At 52.6% G+C, this 18655-nt stretch overlaps 5 protein-coding genes across 5 annotated transcripts; 3 read left to right on the top strand and 2 right to left on the bottom strand.

Annotated features, from left to right (window-relative positions):
• Positions 1 to 38: 38 nt before the first annotated feature.
• UHO2_03684 (uncharacterized protein) lies at positions 39 to 3134 on the bottom strand (the record flags this gene model as incomplete). Its single annotated transcript, XM_041554290.1, has 1 exon — positions 39 to 3134. One exon carries the CDS (start codon positions 3132 to 3134, stop codon positions 39 to 41), a length of 3096 nt encoding a protein of 1031 aa, XP_041410224.1.
• Positions 3135 to 6533: 3399 nt separating this feature from the next.
• Positions 6534 to 8053, top strand: UHO2_03683 (putative Mannose-1-phosphate guanylyltransferase; the record flags this gene model as incomplete). The annotated part of the gene is made up of 2 exons (XM_041554289.1): positions 6534 to 6602; positions 6701 to 8053. The coding sequence occupies 2 exons, from the start codon at positions 6534 to 6536 to the stop codon at positions 8051 to 8053; spliced, it is 1422 nt and encodes a 473-aa protein (XP_041410223.1).
• Positions 8054 to 8347: 294 nt separating this feature from the next.
• On the bottom strand, positions 8348 to 10765 carry UHO2_03682 (uncharacterized protein; the record flags this gene model as incomplete). The annotated part of the gene is made up of 1 exon (XM_041554288.1): positions 8348 to 10765. The coding sequence occupies one exon, from the start codon at positions 10763 to 10765 to the stop codon at positions 8348 to 8350; it is 2418 nt and encodes an 805-aa protein (XP_041410222.1).
• A 2495-nt stretch (positions 10766 to 13260) lies between these two features.
• Positions 13261 to 14181, top strand: UHO2_03681 (putative MET16 - 3`-phosphoadenylylsulfate reductase; the record flags this gene model as incomplete). The annotated part of the gene is made up of 1 exon (XM_041554287.1): positions 13261 to 14181. One exon carries the CDS (start codon positions 13261 to 13263, stop codon positions 14179 to 14181), a length of 921 nt encoding a protein of 306 aa, XP_041410221.1.
• A 2180-nt stretch (positions 14182 to 16361) lies between these two features.
• UHO2_03680 (uncharacterized protein) lies at positions 16362 to 18602 on the top strand (the record flags this gene model as incomplete). The annotated part of the gene is made up of 1 exon (XM_041554286.1): positions 16362 to 18602. The coding sequence occupies one exon, from the start codon at positions 16362 to 16364 to the stop codon at positions 18600 to 18602; it is 2241 nt and encodes a 746-aa protein (XP_041410220.1).
• Positions 18603 to 18655: the final 53 nt, after the last annotated feature.

The raw sequence follows: 18655 nt of genomic DNA, 5'->3' as shown, positions 1-18655 counted from the left end.
TATCTAAAGTTGAGGAAACGATGGTGGCGTGTTGATGATCAACGAGTTGAGCTACCACTAAAATAACTAAATGCTCTCGAAACAGACGCAATAGCACCACTCGCCGTCGCCGGCGCTGCTGCTGCTTTCGAAGACGCACCCAACACTCTCGTCGTCACTAGCGTATCCGGCTTCGCTTCCAACTTCCCTACTCTCCCATTTGCTGTACTCGGCAGCCCCATTCCTAGCCCCGTGCCCGGCCTCTTCCCCTCATTCACCTTTCCACCATCCCCTCCTACAATCCTCTCATCAACAGTCTCTACCGCAGACCTGAGTGAAATCTCCCTCTTCCCAAGGTAGCTCTTCCTACTACCCTCGCTCCCCGGCCCGGCCGCACTCACCGTCACCATCAGATTTTTCAGATTCGGCAACGTGTGTCTGATATCAATCACCGTTACACTCCAAACGTTCATCAGTTGTTCAATGTCCTTGTTCAACAGAAACGCCGCGTATTCGTATCTGTACCTCTCCATTCCCTTCTCGTATAACGGAAACGCTCTGGGACCAGACATGAGAGAAATCCCGTCTTGCAGAACCGCTCGACTACCCGCCGTTGCTAATGGATAGTGGATCGGGGTGGAAAGATAAGTGGATAGTAGGACGACGAGTTGAGCGACCAAACCGAACGAAGAGGAGATTGTATCGTCGTCGAACGGGTGAAAGACGGGACGGTTTGAGGCAGGGAGACGTTTGACTGTGTCTTTCCACTTTTTCTCCTCGTGTAGCAGTTCGGTAGGTGGGAGGGATGCGACTGAGTTGGGTAGCGGTAGACCGCAGATGGAGAACAGCAGGGAAGAGGCATCGGAGAGTTCGATAGGGAAGATGATTTCTAGATCGCGTAGCAGAGAGGATTGTTGCGCATGCAGGAATTGCGATAGATCTGCTTTCTCTGCTTTGAGATTGTCCAGCTGACCTTGAAGCTGGCGTGAAGAGGTTTCAGCTGCCCAGAAGAGCGCATCCGAAGCCTGCATAGCTTTGCGTCGAGATTGTAGCGCTGCTCTTCGAGTTTCTAGCTCAGCTCGCCTTTGAGCCAAGTCAGCCGCTTCGTCCGTCGCCATTTGACGCACGGCTTCGGAATGCGCTTTCTGCTGCTCATGCTTGAGTCGTAGTTGAACAATACCTTCGGGATCTTGTAGCAGCTCTCCGTTCTCTCCACACAGCTCGTCGACTTGGGCCAGAAGGTTTTGTGATTGCGTTTGCTTGCTAGCGAGTTGTCGAGCTCGATCGAGAGTGTAGCTGGGCATCATTTTTGTCTCGCGCAGACTGAGTTCTAGGACGCGCCGTTGCTCATCTTCGAATGCTTTGCGTCGCTCTCGTCTTGGTGCGTCCGACGTGGCTGGGCTAATTGCAGCTGTTGTGGCGGCTGTGCTGGTAGTTGGTGCGGGTATTGTGAGTTCGTCTTCCCCCCTTGAGCTTTTAATTGCCTTATGATTCGAAGCATTCTCTGGATCAGAAGCGTACCCGTCCACCGATGCGCGACGTCGTTGGTTCGGCGACCGACTCCGACCGAGGTTACCTTTTGCTTGCTTCCTGTTCGAGCTCTCAGCTTTGAGACTCGCCGATCCATTCGCCCTGCTTGCCTGTCCCGCATCAGCACCTTGAGCTGAGTCGAGCGGAACAGCATAGTAAACAATACTCTCCAGAATATGCCTTGTTCTCTCCGCTTCCTGTTCGCTGATCTTTCTCTTCAGCTTCGGCTCAACTTCCCCTTCGCCTTTCGCTGTTGGGCTAGATAAGCCTTTCTGCGAATCAGCCGAACTCAAGCTCGTCCGACCAGAGAGCGAGTTCGCTCCCAGCGCGAGACCGAGTAAGATCGAATTGGGTGGAAGCGCGAGGTTTGCGTCTTGTAGACTCCCAGATATTGGCTCAAGGTCGCGAAGATCGACGCTGGTGCGACGGACGAGCTTCCACTCCTCCGCTTCAGGTTCAGTCTTTGCAGTGTCTGGAGGCGATCGCGCCCAGATCTTGATCTCGACCGTCGATGCTTCTAATGGTTCCTTACTCGAGATGGCGGCGGTTGCAAAGTCGCGCTCCGGACTGATGGGATCGCCTCCTTGGTAGCCCCACGAGTGATGTAGACCTGGTTTGGAGTTCGGTGTGCGGTAGAAGATAGGCTCTGGCTTGTCGCTGGTCATCTTGCCCTTTTGTACCGAGGCATCGTTATCTGCAAGCGAGAGCTCGACATAGCATTCGAGCATGCGATCCTTCATGATTTGCGCCAAACTCTTTTGTGAAAAGAGCATGTATCGGGAAGCCGCATTCAGTCTTCCCGTAATCCTTGACGGACGTCTCGCCTCATCGCTGTTACCAACATGACTCTCGTCAAAGCGTACATTTCGTACGCTACTCGACGAAGTCATGCTTGTTGTTCGTGCTCTATGTGACGGTCTTCGGATGGTATGTGACGAATGGGATGAGCTGCGAGAATCCGATCGCGAAAGCATGGTCGTATGCGCACCAAGCTCATCCAGAAACCCAGTTGAGCCACCGCCCGGTGACCCATTTTGCACCCTTCCATCTCGCGTGCTAGAGGATCGTTTCAAGATCGGACGCGGACTTGCTTCGATGCTGTGTCTATCATCAGCCGCTGAGCTAAGGTTGGTGGTGGTAAGTTCGTGATCAGACGTGTGTCGTTGGTTCGCCTGGAATCCAGACCGGCCTCTACGATCCGATCCAGGGTGGAGCTTGTTTCTATTATTGAGCTGCGATCTTGTCGGGGTCGAGCTGGATGGTGAGCCGGACTCGAGCTGTTGTGCATCATTGTCGTCGTCGGAAGATCCGGCATCAAGTCTACTGTAACTAGCACTTCTGCGAGGACAATGCGATCCACCGGCCTTGCTTTTGCCTTTGCTGTTGGATCGCGCAAGGCTGAGTGTCAGATCAGCATCGTCCGAAGTTGTGTGGTAGCGACTCGAACCGCCCGGTCGTTTTGAGGTGAGTGTTTGCAGTGCTCGGTCGCGTGTCGGTCGTATTGAGAGATTGCGAACGAGGATAGCGCAGATGTGACCTATGCGACGCTGTTCGGTATGTATGGCAGGTTGAGATGAGGTGGATGCGGCCATGTGCGCGCTGTCTGAACCGGTGGAGATTGACATGGCCGTAGATGTCTATCGCGAAGGGGGGACCGTGTGACAACCGGATGTCGTTGAGCTTTTACACGGGCATGCTTCTTGCGTCCCAAAGGTCCATGGTCATTCGATTGCTGCGGTGGTTGTGCGGATGCCAATGCAGCGTCAAGACGGGTTAAAGATGAGGTGGGTGATGAGAGTTTGGTGTGTCGAATGCGAAGAAGCTGTTTTGTGTTGCACATCCGCGGTCAATGCTCAAGAGACCCTGAAGCGGCAAAAAGCATCGGCGACACGCTTGGCGCCCGTTCGAAGCTGCAGCCAACACGCTTTCCAACACCGAGGCGGGGAAAGTCAGATTGTCAGACCGAACCAAGGCTACATCCAGACCTTTTATTGAAGGGTTCATGTGGAAAGCTAAAAGCCTAACACTGATGAAGGGTCTGCTGACGTTGCCCTACTTCGAAGGCTCCAGATCGCACCTTTTACTACTGCGTTGGATGTCTAGAGCTGACGTTGCATTGTCCAAGCTTGAAAGTTGATAACACCATCTGCACTCTGGAATGGTAGCAAATCTGGTATCGCCAGTGCCAGAAGGCAATCGATGCGAAGCTCTCCGCAAAACGAAGGGAAAAGCAAGCAAGAAAAGGTGGATCAAAAACTCGTTCAGAATCACACAACCTTGCTTGATGAACAGCACTTAGCACCATCGCCGATGCTACACAGCAAAGCTGGTAGGTTGCAGCATCAGAAGCAACTAGAAAGCCATGTGCGCCGTGAAGGCAGTGCAGTGTGCCCGCCCGAACAGGGCAAAGAATCGAGCCATCGACTGGAAGCAGCGCGTTCCTGAAGAACCCATACTAATCGGCGCAACCAGGACATCCAAACCAAAAGCTGATCTTTGTTTCAAAAGCAGATCAGGATCGCCCTGGAACAAGAACGAATGAATCGTCCAACCGCATTTCCGTCGTCTGTCCTTGTAGAATGGCAGCGTCGGATTCCAGGCGACATGTCAGCAAGTCTCGATCCCTAACCACACGAGCAGGGTTCAATTGGAAGCGAGGTTAGGGCGTAGCACCCTCGAACTTTGCCTTCAAGCCCGCCTCGCGATGATCTATTTCGGACCAAATTCGCAGAGCTAAGCATGATGAGGAAGAGCGACCACAGCAAAACGAACCTCACTTTCGAACCAGCCAGGATTGAGAGAAGGGTCAGGAAGAGGGTTCCTGTGTTTCTGAAACGAGCCATTGAGGGGTTCACTCGATCGCTTGCAGCGCTACAGAGACTGTAAGCAAACAGGCAATGCATCGTCGGAAATGCACAACGGCGCTTCTGGTACTCGATGTAAGATACCTACGGCATCGCAAGAAGGAGCGAGCGTCATTGGTATGACAAGGGCGCAAGAACTCCGCTGAGAGCTCTATCTGGACTGAGCTCTAAGGTAAAGGGTGGTCTGGCAAAGCGGAGTTAAGGTGTTTGAGAGGATCAACCTATTCAGATCGACCAAGAAGCGAAGCGAGTTTGAGCTCGCTTCCATTCAGCTCATCTTCCTTTGGTAACTCTGACAAGACGGACGAGTTTCAGCGATAATACAGGAAATGGTTGACCCGCAAGCATGGGCGAGCGCTCGGCAATGTGCGGAAGAGGTTGTGAAAGAGAGACCAGCATTGCAGTCGCTGTGCGAAAGTCATTCAGCATGTCTCGGCTGCCAGTAAAATTTCCCGATGTTAGTGCGAGGCTAGTATGAGCGGCTGGCTTTCATGAGCTCGATACTAACAGTCAGCTGGTAGGTCGACAAGTCTATACCAACGCTACAAGTGAGATGGACAGTTAATGGCGTTGCAGCATGCCAATATTATCCGAAGTCTACCTTAGCGTTGCAGTCTAAGCAGCCAAAATGTGGCTCTGTCGGTGCGGATGCGGCCAGAAGCCTGGAGCCAAGCTGCTAAGAAGTGCCGGGCCAGGTTGTCAAAGCTCAAGGTCGAGCCATCTGCTGATTCCCTTTCAAAGAAACACTTGGGGCCCATTCTCTCGGCCAAGCTCGGAGAGAAGTCATCAACAGCCACGAGGACATGTCAACCCTGCGATGCACAACAACTTTCAATCCGAACAGTAGAGGCGAACAAGGAAGTGCGCGACAAGTTAGATAGGAGTGGCGGAAGCGGAGTTGAAGGTGAGAGTCCGACTCCGAGATGCAGCGTTCACATGGCGCTCGCAAGAGGGAAGAGTAGGCGCAAGATGGCAGAGTGGCGAAACTCATTTCTGCAAAATAAAGGCAAAAGAGAGGCTCCCGAAGCTGTAATTTTCTGCATTCACACTTGCACAACTGCTTGCATGTCACTTGGACGCATTTGGCAATCGATCCGGATACGCTGCAGCAAGGCGACGATCTTTTGGTTGAGGCATCTCGGATGCGATGAAAAGAAGTTTGTCAAAGAGATGGCCGAGGACGGGTATGAAATACTAAGCCTCTCATAATATGTATACAGTCGCGCTCTTTGGTTGGGAATGTACATCGCTTACATCGCTTACATCGTTTACATCAGGTGGCTTTATCCACAGTTGTTAGAATGGCCAACATCCGGAGTTTCCAGCGGAGCTCTTCGACCATACGAGTGACCATGTGACGAGCGATCGAAACAAAGCTCGACTTTCTCGATGCCAATGAGAGACGCGCAACGGCCAAATCCATTTTCCAAGTGCCAAATCCATGCTTTTGGCGTCGCGATTCCATGGCCAATCAAACCATTGGCTGCGCTGTTGTTTTTCCTCGCTCCTCGGTCCTTTGGGCGCTTTGAGTGAGACTAAAAAGCGCCAATGATTTTATATCTTAGTTGGCTTCTTGTCTTGCTTACCTCGGGACTGCAGCCACACAATATACACGCACACACACGCACACACACGCACACATGGCTGCCTGCGATCGTCTCCTTCTCAAGAGCGGAGAGAGAACGTGACAGTTTTCCAGCAGTCCATCTCTCCCAATAACGTAGCTTCTCGGCGTTATCACAGGCAACAGCAGCAAGAGACCCTACTTTCTCTGCCCTCCGCAAGCAAGAGGATCGGCTCCTCCTTCCCTACCTCTGCCCCTCCTTCCCTATTTCTGCCTCTCCTCACGGCTTAGCTACGATCAACGACTCCTGCCCATTCTCATAAAACATGTTCAACCCTTCTTCCTCCTCCTCGTCGACAAAGAACCCAAAGCACCTCTCCATCCCCACTAGCTCCTCAGCCTCGACACAGTCGCCTACCACACAAACCGACCTTGACACTCCAGTCGATCCTCGCTCCGCAGCCGTAGCCCACTTCTCTACGCGCACACAAGCCACGCCTTCCGTAGACGCTGCTCTCGCCAAAGACGAACAAGCTTTGCACAATCTCTCTGCCGCCGATTTGGACAGCAACGAGAACAAACCAGGGTCCAGCAAAATGGGTAATGTTACAGAACAGAATGCTATGGATCAAGTCCTTTCCGGCATCCTGAGCATGCAGAAGGAGGTAAGTTCCAGCTTGCTACGCCTAGAGCATCGTGTCGCACAAGTAGTAGCAAGGATTCAATACTCACAATCAACTGATTCTATCTTGGCTATTGCTAGCTCTCCCGCCTACACGTTCGCATGGACAACCTTGAATCGCAAAACGAAGCCACCGCCCGTCGTAACTCCTTCTACTCTCCCATGACTCCCGGTTCCATGTCTCCCTCCCTCAAATCCCCCGGTATCCTCCCTCGTCTCGGCCGTCGTTCCTCCTCCCCACCCAAAAACGGCCCACTCGATCTCCTCCATGCCCCACACCTCTCTATGGGAGCTTCCGCCTACACACAACCCGCCCCACTTCTCGCCGAGGAACCCAGGCTCGGTCTCTGGGCAGTAGTCCCCGCCGGCGGTGCAGGTACACGTCTTTGGCCTCTCTCCCGTGAATCGTATCCCAAGTTCCTACTCGATCTTACCGGATCCGGTCGCACCCTCTTGCAGAGCACATGGGACAGATTGCTGCCACTGGCGGGTCAGGCACAGATGATGATTGTTACGGGCCAAGCCCATGTTTCGGGTGTAAGTGCGCAGTTGCCTGAGTTGGAACAGGCGAATGTGTTGGCTGAGCCCAGTCCGAAGGAAAGTATGGCAGCTATTGGCTTGGCCGCTGCGGTACTAATGCAGAGGGATCCAGAAGCTGTCTTGGGTTCCTTTGCTGCCGATCATATTATTAGTGGTAGAGATGCGTTTGAGAGTGCGGTGACCGAAGCTGTCGCGACTGCCAAGGCGGGTTACCTTGTTACTATTGGTATTGCACCCTCCCACCCCTCAACTGGGTTCGGTTATATCAAGTTGGGTGAGAAGCTCAGTGTTGCTCAAGCACCCAATGCAAGGAGGGTTACCGAATTCAAGGAGAAGCCAGATGCCCGTACTGCCTCTGCGTACCTCAGCACCGGTGACTACAGGTGGAATGGTGGTATGTTTGTCGTCAAAGCCTCCGTCCTACTCTCTCTCCTCAAAGAAACCGTACCTGAGCTGCACGATGGACTCACCCGCATCGCAGCTGCTTGGGACAGCGACGCTCGAACCTCTGTCCTAAACGAAATCTGGCCCACCCTCCCCAAAATTGCTATCGATCACGCCGTAGCGGAACCAGCATCCAAAGTCGGAAAAGTTGCTGTCGTCCCCGCAACTTTCGGTTGGGACGATGTAGGAGATTTCTCCTCTCTCGCTGACCTCATTCCTGCCGAAGAAGGTGAACCTAGAATTCTCGGTGATTCCAGACTGGTGGTGACCGAGAGCCAGGCAGGAGGTCTCATTATCCCGGCAAGTGGTAGAACCATTGCATGCTTGGGTGTAGACGATGTTGTAATTGTCGACACTCCAGATGCCCTATTGATTACTACTAGGGCTAGAAGTCAAGATGTTAAGAAAATCGTTGGTAGGACCAAGAAGGTTTATCCTGAACTTTGCTAAACTCTTTACTACGGGGGATTGTCATTTGTGTAAATATCGCTTTGCTTGTCACCTTTCAATGGACACTCTTCTAAGATCTTTCTTTGCACTCGCTTGCGATGATCAAAATGGGGGTTGCATGCAAAAAGGCGAATATGAGAGAACTAAACGAATGTGTGTAGGACTAGACGAAACTGGTTTGTTGTGAAATTGAGTATGATGTATGTGATTGTGTGAACTTTGTGATGCGTTCTGGTATCTTATTGAATGGGTCAGTGGTCTTTACTGAAAGAGTAATGACCGGTGCGTAAAGGGCTAGTTTGCTGGCTGCTTCTGCCCCAACACCCTCGTAATTGTATGCATACGATCTCGACTCTTCTTGCTCAAGGAAGAAGAAAGACCATGCTGCTGACCTGCCTGATCAAACCCTTCTCCGCCTCCTCTCTGATTGTTGCGTGCTATAGCTTGTGGTGCAGCTTCCCTACTCTTCAGTGGCGCTCGATTGCCAGATGGGGGTTGAGAAATCATGCTAGCGATGGAAGGGATGTTTTCCGCTTCCTCAATCAAACGCATGATCTTGCTCGTGCGAGTGATCTTTGCTGAGAAATCCTTCTTCTTCAACATTCCTGCGCCGGTGGGTCGGAAGATATCATCCACTTCACCCGTGATCGAAGGTTGATGGGAGGTGAGAATAAGAGGTTCTTCTGTCCTCCTCCCTCGACTTCGCATGCGTGTAGGCGAGTCGTCGACTCCTCCAACACTACTGTCGTGCTCGTGCTTAGCTGCATATGCGTCGTCGAATACACGAATGTTGTTGTGTAGCGCCTGAGCTTTGTTTCCTCTTGAAAGCGTACCTATTGACTCTCGCAAGATAGTTGCAATTGGACCCCTCTTTCCATCCTTGCCGGGCGAAGTATTCGGTGAAGAGCGACTCTTAGCCCTTCCTATCTTGGGCATCTTCAAACCTTCCTTTCCTGCCACACTGCGTAGGTCCGATCCGGAAGAAACATGTCGTAGCTTCGATCTGGGCTTCTTCGGCACTCTGCGATTCGAAACGATGACGGCTGAACCCGCTTTGCCGGGAGACCAAGACATGGGCTCAAACTCCCGGCCTTCCAACGCTAGCTCTTTGGGGGATGAGATGCCGCGTGGGGATGAGACAGTAAGGCGTGGAGGTGTGGATCGTTTCTTGATTATCGGGCTGATCTGACCTGATTCTGTGTCGACAGAGACGGAGCCTGATGCATCCGCTGCGGAGGATCTGTGAGAGGAGGCGGATGAGACGGTACGACGTTCGCAGATGATCTTGGAGAGCACCTCTACGCTCTTCATCCGTCGCATGCTGAGGTGAGTGGGGCGAGTGCAGGAGCCATTGCGAGGTGCAACAGCGGGGTCGGTGGAGAGGAAAGGAAGAGCCGGGCCAGAGAGGAGCTTGGTGACTGCCTCGTCGGTGCATGACATCGATGTCGCTTCACTGATAGGATCTGATGAAGGTGCTTCCGTGTCATCAGAGCTGGAAGCATCTCTCGAAGTGGATGCTGGTGACGTTGCCGCCGAAGCTGTTGCAGCCTCACGCCGCATCCTTGATTGGTTCATCATCGCTTGCAAGTCACCCAAAGACTCTCTCCACGCCGCTCTTTCCTTCTTCCATTTGCGCTGGCGACTCGGGCTGCCATTCGAATCAGCGTTGTCGCCCTTGGCCGTCTTTTTTGTCGGGCTCGAGAATGCATCGACCAAACCGGGTCGTCGACTGCTTGACCCTTTCTGAAGAGCCTGCCAACTTGTTTCCGCGGCTTCATCGCTATTCATGACATCTGAAGAGGTGGCTACGATGGCTGCTACTTTCTTTCGCACAGGAGCCGTGCGTGCCTTTTGGGATCGATATGCGACACTTGCACTCCAGACTGGATTGTTGGTCGCGGTCCTCTTGGGCTGAGGTGGCACTGCTCGTGCTGCCGAAGATGTAGATGCTGTAACAGATGTCGAGATGGATGCGCAGGGAGCGTCGTTCTTGTCTTCGGCGTGCTGTGACGCGGCCTGAGGACTATTATTCTGTGACGAGTCGCCACTTTCTGCTGGCGTTGCGGTGTCGTTGAAGATAGTGCCGGGGCCATAGAACCAGATGTTAGAGAACCAGCTCGACAACGCAGCCGGTGCCGCTGGCAGCGGTGGTGCCGTGGATTGATCTGCGAGTTTGAGGTTACGTGATGGCAAGCTCTTGCTTGTGCTGACCTTGGATGTTGATCTGCTTACAGTGCTCTTTTGAACAGCCCGTCTCAGCTCGCTCGCCGCAAGCGAAGGTGAGTCTGAAGAGAAGTCATCGACAAGTCGTGGCTTTCGAGGCGGTGTGACGAGTTTCTTTGCAAACATGCCGGCCAGTGTCTGGCGGTCAGGAGTGACGACGCGCGTCTCCTTATAGCCCGCCCTTTCTAGCAACTCGTGAAGGCTATCAAAGCGCGAGTCTGATGCGGATGCGTTGAGATCGGCTATTCCACTGTTCGCTGAAGTGGATTGGTCGCCGCGAGAAGCGTGAGACGCCTTTTGATCGTGAATGGTGTCGTTGAACTCGTAAGTGGTGGTGGTGGCGGGTGTGGATGTGCTGCTTTGACTATTGATGCTGCGGCTGCTGAACATCGGATCAGGAGAGGTAGTCTGAGATAAAGAGGCAGAGCCGTGCAAATCTTGAAAAAAGTGGCGATTGCGGGGAGGCAAAGCGCCTGGCGATGTATACATGGTCTGTTCTGCTCTGCATTTGCTGGTACAAGCTAAGGCTAGCAGAGAATCTCCAAAACGCTGTCGCAAAGCGATTGGCCGGAGACGCTTGCTTGCTCGCTTGCTTGCTTGCCGATCGAACAATGCTGGAGAACGTTTCGAGACCGGATGGTGGAGGATGGATGATAAGAGACGCAGCAGCAGCAGCAGGGAAGCGTCACTGTGTGAGAGCGGACTGCTGTTGATGCAATGCAGAGGAGAGAGGGAGGCACTTCGGTGAAGAATCAGGGTCCGACCGAATCTGCAGCGCCTATCGCCAGCTCATCGGAATGCTGTTCGACATAGAAAAGAAAGATTGTGTGAGCTGTGGATAGGTGTTATCTCGGAAAGACGAGAGCATCAGATAGAACTTTGCTCTTTCCAAAGTGTGTCGGTGAAAATGCCAAAGTGTAAACAGAGCTGCAACGTCAAAATGTGACGATTCGATGGAGAGCGTGTGGCTGCACGAGCCTGAAGTGACACTGTGCAGTGCTGCGTATGCAAGCATGTCGGCTGTTGAAAAGGAAGCATGAGCGTGCATCGTTCTGCCTTGTCCTGAGTCTTAGGATCGTCTCTTTTCCATTGTTCCACAAGTCTGCGTTCACAGACCCGAGGTGCATGTTTAGTCTCCAACGAGCTTTTTCAAGGTTGCGGAGCAGGACAGCTGATACTGTATCTTGCTAGAGCCCTCCGCGATGATCATGCGACATTGAGATGATTACAACCAACGACTCTGAAGAAGACTGGTCAAAAGTGAGATACAGAAGAAGACGCTACAGACTGTTGTTCCAGAAGCAGCGAACGTATAGCTCCCCGCGCTCGTGTCTCAGCCGATAGAATGATACACAGAAGTGGTCAGAGCTTGACGAGGCTGCTCCTTCTCAGCCTCGCTTCTCTAATGTGGACCTTGTTCTTTGTGTGCCGTTGAGTATGCCTGAAGACACAGCATTCTAGTGAGAGTGCATACTGTACCTGGGAAGCTTCTTGCATTCCTTGGATTTGTGCAACCTTACTTTCACCGCTTTTTCGAAGCGGCTTTTGGCGGAGACCAACACACACACACACACACACACACAAACACACACTTGCCTCGAGACGCGAGGATTCCAGACCGCGTCAAGCTCAGCACGAGACCTCGAGCACAAAAGTCGAGATTTTCAAATTTGGATGCCATCTCCCGATCTGGCCAAAAATTTGCAAGATGATCAGCGATGTAAGCTAGCTATGTCGCACGAATGCACGGCGGTATTTCAAAATGGCAAGCGGAGAAATTTCATCAGAGCACGCCATCTCGCTCAATTTGACGTGACACTGACATCCACTCGAATCTTCTTGCATCTCCGTCCACTCACTGACACTGTCATTGACGAGGCATCGGCATCATCACTCCGCTCGGCAGTGAACAGTCAGTAACCTTGGTAGTGAGCTCGATGGTCGCTTGTTGGAAATTCCTTTCTGCGATCTTCAGTCACACACAGATGACGGCCTAACGCTTTGTGACCCGCCCTGCAGCTCCAAAAGCAGCAGCGACTCCTATATCCCCGCCATTTGTGCTCATTCAGCTCCTTCCTGTGTGGCTTATGCATTCCCGAAGCGTTTGAGTCACTTTTGCCCTTCCTTTCTTGCTCAGCTTGAGTGTGCAATCAGTGATTATCAATCAAGCTTGTCGTCAATAGTGTAGCGCCACTCTAGAAGGGTCTGCTTCGAAGACGATGAGCGGTAGAACAATCGAAAGAAGCCAGAGTGATGTCAAGGAGCGACAGGCTCGAACGACACACACAACACAGCATGAAAACCGTTCTGATTGAACGAACTTCTGATGCCACGGAGAAGTGTCCGCTTCAAATTTTCCCGAGTCCCCTCCCTCTTTCCACTCAGCAGCGGCAACTCTTCTGTGTCGTCGTCTTCGGTTGTATCTCATGACGCTCCAAGCCAACGGATGCCGTATGCTGCGTCTCTGCTTGCTGTCTGTTCGTCGTGTCTGGTCCCTTTTCCTGCAGCCCCTCGCCTCTTTTGTCCGCGTCCTGGCAATGCTTTTCTTCTCACTAACCCCGAGACTTGGCATAGGCAGCAGCATGCTGCAATCTCAACGTCTGTTGTTTAGCCGCGGCCTCATCTCTTGTTGCTGTGCTGCGTGTTGCCTGGAACTGCCTGTTGTGAGACCCTTTTGGTGGGTTTGTAGGTGTTGTGTCCGTCCCTTGCCCTAGCATCTTTCCTTCCTTTCCTCCTTCCTTCCTTCCTTCCTTCCTTTCCCTACGACCACGACCTCATCCACTCTTCTTCATCACAACCTCCACCAACTGAGCACTGCACTCTTCCATATAAGCAACGGCAACTCCTTCATCCTGCTCCCGCTACCTTAGGCCGGACCATCCACTACCATTAGGGTAATTTCTCTCTGTCCTTCATCGGCTCAGTTGCATCATCCGCTTTCCATACCAATCACAATCATCACACAGACCAACCCCCCCGTCACAATGACCCAGAACAACCAGATTGCACAATCCTCAAAACAGGCCGAGGACGAGGCCCAGATCCGCTATGTCATCAACAACCTCGAAGCCATCAACCGCAAACTTGGTGAAGCTGACCCCACCGAAATCATCACCTGGGCTATCGACAACCTTCCCGGTCTCTACCAGACTACCGCCTTCGGCATCACTGGCTGCATCACCGTGGATATGATCTCACGCATCAGCGAACAGCGTGCCGCAAAAGAAGGTCGTCCAGCCAAGCACCTCGTCCCGCTCATCTTTGTTGACACCCTCTACCACTTCCCTCAGACCCTCGACCTTGCTCACAAGGCCGCAAAACACTACAATGCCGAGATGCATGTATACTACCCACCTGGTACCAATACCGTCCGCGATTTCGAGGACAAGTGGGGACCACAACTCTGGGAGAAGGATGACGAGACATACGACTACCTCGTCAAGGTTGAGCCTGCACGACGCGCGTACGAGGAACTCGGCGTTCGAGCTGTCTTCACCGGTCGACGACGATCACAAGGTGCTGACCGTGCATCTTTAAACGCGGTCGAGGTGGACGAGACTGGATTGATCAAGGTCAACGCCCTGATGAACTGGTCCTTTGCTCAAGTCGACTCGTATGCGAAAGCCAACGCCGTGCCATACAACGAGCTCTTGGATCTGGGATACAAGTCGATCGGTGACTGGCATTCGACAGCGCTTCCTGGATCGGGAGATGCTGGTGAGCGTGCTGGCAGGTGGAAGGACAAGGCCGGTAAGACAGAGTGTGGTTTGCACAAGGATTACTTCAAAATGAAGAACTTGGCCGAGAAGAAGTTGCGTGAGGCCGAGCTGGCCAGGAAAGATGAGGCTCGTGACAAGGCTGCTAGCGGACCCGTAGAAGCAGTTGCACCAGCGACTGTTGCTTAGACAGCTTCTCCCTTCTACATTCAATCCACATTCAAGAATGGATGACCAGAACGTCTTGACGGCGAAAGCATACATTTTTCTACCGTCCTAGACGAATCAGCTGAATTCTTTGTCCCAAAAAAAGAACCATCTCTTTTACCATATTGGAGCTGGGTTCCACACAGCCTGCGCAAATCGTGCAGCAACATCTTTTCCCTCTTCGCATGTATCCATATATCCGCACTTGTGCACCACCGTCTTTCCCAATACAAAGCAAATCAAGCATACACTCTTGCAACCCGGCTGTGCAGGTGTGCCAGACCAGCCAAACAAGGAAAGTTGAAGGCAATCTGACAATAGTTCGTGGGTCGTGACAAGCAGGTCTGCAAGGGCAGGCAGGTCCGGTCACAGAACTCGAAAGTCCACCGTATCGGCTGTTGCCGATAACGAGATGAGAAGTCTCTGACCGGATCTCGGCCAGGAAAGAGAGAAGAAAGAAAGCAGCTTTTTGATGCTTCGGCCTTCTCCGGCGCGACACCTTCCGATTGCATATCAGTGCATGAAACGCGACAAGGTTGCTCATTGGACAGCACAGCTAGTCGTAGTCGCGGTCGGGCCGACGATGATGCCGACATTGAGAGATTCAATTGGAAGGCACACTTGACATGTTTGTGAGGCCATTGCGGAGGGGAAGTTAGAGGATGTTGCGGTTCACAATTGTCAGCAGGTCTTCATCCCTGGGTTGAGGAAAAAATCAAAAGCGTTGACGCAGGCTCTGGCAATCTTGATTCATTGCGGAGACCAAATGGCCAAAGCTCCTCAGATCTACAATGTTTGGCACATCCTTCCGAGTCTGTGCTTGTCACTACCCCCTTGAGACGAGACAGCTGGCGGATCGATGCGGAAAATGGAAGAACATCAAGATGGACAAAGTCAAAAAGAGCGGCCAGCTGTGCTGTTTTCTAGTCTCGGATATGGCCGAGAAAATTAGACTCAGGTTGTTGTGCTTTTGTGCTTGCACACGAGCCCCACACGACCCCGCGCGAAGCTCTTTTTTTGTTTTTTGTTTTTTGTTTTTTGTTTTTTGTTTTTTGTTTTTTGTTTTTTTTTGGCTCATGCAGATGGCAAATAGAGATTCCTCCTCGACGTCTCTCATTGGTCCTGATGGTCTTGTCGCTGGCACGAGGCAGAAAGGTAGATATATAAGGATGCCTTAGTATGGACGGTCGCTCGACCTTTCCGTGTCTCCTCTGTTCATTTGTTGTCATCTCGCCCCGGATTGGAAGCTCTTCGACCAAAGCAAAGTTCTGCGTTGTTACTTCCATCGACAGACATCGTACAACTTTGACAGTATTGCTTGCGATTCTAGAATTGCTCGGACAGACTCACTCCAGGATTACCTGCCAATTTCTGATGTCAGAACGAGCTTGGAGCACATTTGGTGATTGTATCGGACTTCGACTTATCGCGCTCTCATCAGCCACAAAAGCCTTATCAGACTTTGTCCCACGCCATCAAAGTTACACCCAGACGGTGCGATAGGAACCCATCAAAAAAGGGTTTTGGGCGCTTTTCCAGAACGCCGGAACCTCGGAAGAGCAGAAGGAGAGGAAAAAAGCAGGAAAAAAAAAAAAAAAAAAAGAAAAAAAGGACGCAGCATAGCAGAGACACGTTCCTGCCTCAATTTCAACCTTGATTTTCTTGGTCTCCGCCTTGGCACGGGATACACACAACTTGACTCGACCCCGCCGCCGCTGTCAGAGGACCTCCTCCTCCTCGTCAGTCACAGCCGTTGCAAAGCTTCGTCAGCCTCTCTCTGCAACAACAACACCTTCAACTTGGGTTCTGCATTGACGCGTGTCCACCATGAAAATTGCACGACCCCATCTTGGCCCGCCTTTTGGAGGCAATGGATACGTAAGTGATGCTCTCTATCATTGCCTCTCGGATGAGCCGATAGAGGTGTATCGCGTAGCTGTCGGCTCAGATCCGATCGATGCTTGCTTGCTTGCTTCCTCTGATGTGATTTGTTGCGCCTTCTGAACAGCCCACTGACCTTTTACTTTCATATCACCTCTTGCTTCCTCTCCGATGCTGCTGCGCCTGACCATGATCAACTCCATCTGCCACCTTCTCTCAATGCCTCGAACAACTCTTGAACGCCACAGCCAACATCGGCGTCGGAAAACTTCCGACCAGCAATGCCTGCGCCGCATCTGCTGCCCAAACGTGTCTTTGTCGGTGCTATTATCAGCTCAAGATCAGCTACCGACCTGAGCATCATCGAACGAGGTATTCTCGGTGTTGGCTCAGGCGGTGTAATTCGTTTCCTGGACGACCTTGATGTTCTTGAGAAACAAGTGCCTCACCCGACTGCCTCGGCAGCATCGACAAGGTCGAATTCTACCGAGTCCTCCACTTCAGCCTCCACCAGCACGGCAGGCACATGGAGCACTATCGATGATCGCTCCTCCACCCCCGTCGCCATCCGAGGATCCACCCGTTCAACCCTTCCCGATGCACCGGAGCTCACTTCACTCGAGATGCCACCTCCTGCTGTTCCCTCACCAACCCCTGCCCAGCCCTCCCTTGACGAAAGAGCACAGCGCGAGCAGCAGCTTATCAAGCACCTCCTCGACAAGCATGGCTGGCGACATGGACAGTACAAGCTCACCCGTCTCCCGCCAGGCAGTTTCCTCTGCTCTGGCTTTATCGATACCCATACACACGCCTGTCAGGTCCCCAACATTGGTCTTGGTCAACAGTACGAGTTGCTCGACTGGCTTCAACATGTCACCTTCCCACGCGAGAGGCGCTTCGAAGATGCCCGATACGCTCGCAAGACCTACGAATCTGTCGTTCAGCGTCTCATTGACTCTGGAACTACCACCGCATGCTACTATGCCACCTTGCATTTGGAGGCCTCCAAGATCTTGGCTGAGATCTGCAACGAGCGAGGTCAGCGAGCCTTTGTCGGCAAATGTCAGATGGACCGTAATTCGCCCATTGACTATATCGAGAAGAACGCTTCGCAGTCCATCGAGGATACCAAGGAGTTTGTCCGCTTCACAAGGTCTCTGAGGCCATATGGACAGCCACCTGATGTTTCATCGCCTTCTATGAGCCCAGCTGATCTTCATCATACTTCACCAGAGATGGATGCTAGTATCGCTCGACTCAGCGCGACGATGGACGAGCTTATGTCGCCAACAAGCAGCAAGCCTCCTTCCGAAGCTGATGGCAGTCCGTCCTCGGTTAAAATTCTGCCTCCTTCTGCTAGGTCGCTTGTACCATCCTCGGCTCGAACCAGCGTCCCCGTCATAAGACAAGCAAGCAGTGGCAGTGTCCGTTCAGCTCGCGAATCTGGCACCTCCACCCCATCCCGCCAACGCGAGCGAGAACTGAACAACGCTCTTGTCCAACCTATCTTGACCCCACGATTCGCCATATCTTGCACAGACGCCATGCTCACCGGTATCTCTGCCCTACTATCCCGCGATCCCACCTTGCGAGTCCAAACCCACCTCAGCGAAAACGAAGGAGAAATCACCTTCACCAAACAACTCTTCCCATTCGCCAAGAACTATACCTCTGTCTACGATCACTACTCTCTGCTCGGCCCACGCACCATTCTCGCCCATGCTGTGCACCTGGACGCAGATGAGCTGGCGATCATCAAGAAGAGAAAGTGCGGTGTCTCGCACTGCCCAACCAGTAACTTGAACTTGCGTTCCGGCGCCTCCAGGGTCGGAGAGATGTTGAACATGGGCATCAAAGTCGGATTGGGTACGGACGTTTCTGGTGGCTTTGGGCTCGGTATGCTGTCTGCGATCAGGGAAGCTAGTGTGGTGGCGAAAGTGTTGGCTTTCCAACGTGCTCAGGCGGAATCGAAGGAGCAACAAGATGCACTCCAGGCGACGGCTCCACCAACGAGCGAACGGGCACAGGCGCAAGCTCAGCAGCCACTGGCAGGAGCAGCTGCTGTCGATGGACGATATCCTGGTCCTCCTGTTGCTGGTCAGTACCAGCCCAGAAAACCACACTCGATCGCTACTTCCACTCTCAACCATACGCAAGTCACACAGTCGGTCCAGGACCCCGCTTCGTCGCTTACCTCGAAGAAGACGGTCGACTTTACAAAGGGACCGCTCAGCATTGCTACTCTGTTCTACCTAGCTACATTGGGTGGTGCAGAAGTTTGTGCGATGGCTAGTAGGATCGGATCCCTGGAAGTCGGCAAGGAGTTTGACGCGCTGCTAGTGCAAACGACTAGTCACTGGGGACCTGCAGGTTATACAGGTAACCCTGGATGTTTTGTGGAGGAAGATGATACGCTGCCAGATGTTTTTGAGAAGTGGATGTTCACGGGCGACGACAGAAACATCGGTACGGTTTTTGTCCGGGGAAGGGTTGTCGGTGGAGCTAAGCCGCTGCGAGGCTGAGAGGCGGCTCGACGGTTGTTTATGTTATCGTTATTCAAATCATTTAGACTGTT

Source organism: Ustilago hordei, assembly GCF_900519145.1.
Source record: "Ustilago hordei strain Uho2 genome assembly, contig: UHO2_contig_06, whole genome shotgun sequence".
NCBI lineage: Eukaryota > Fungi > Basidiomycota > Ustilaginomycetes > Ustilaginales > Ustilaginaceae > Ustilago > Ustilago hordei.
This window is presented reverse-complemented; position numbering and strand designations above follow the sequence as displayed.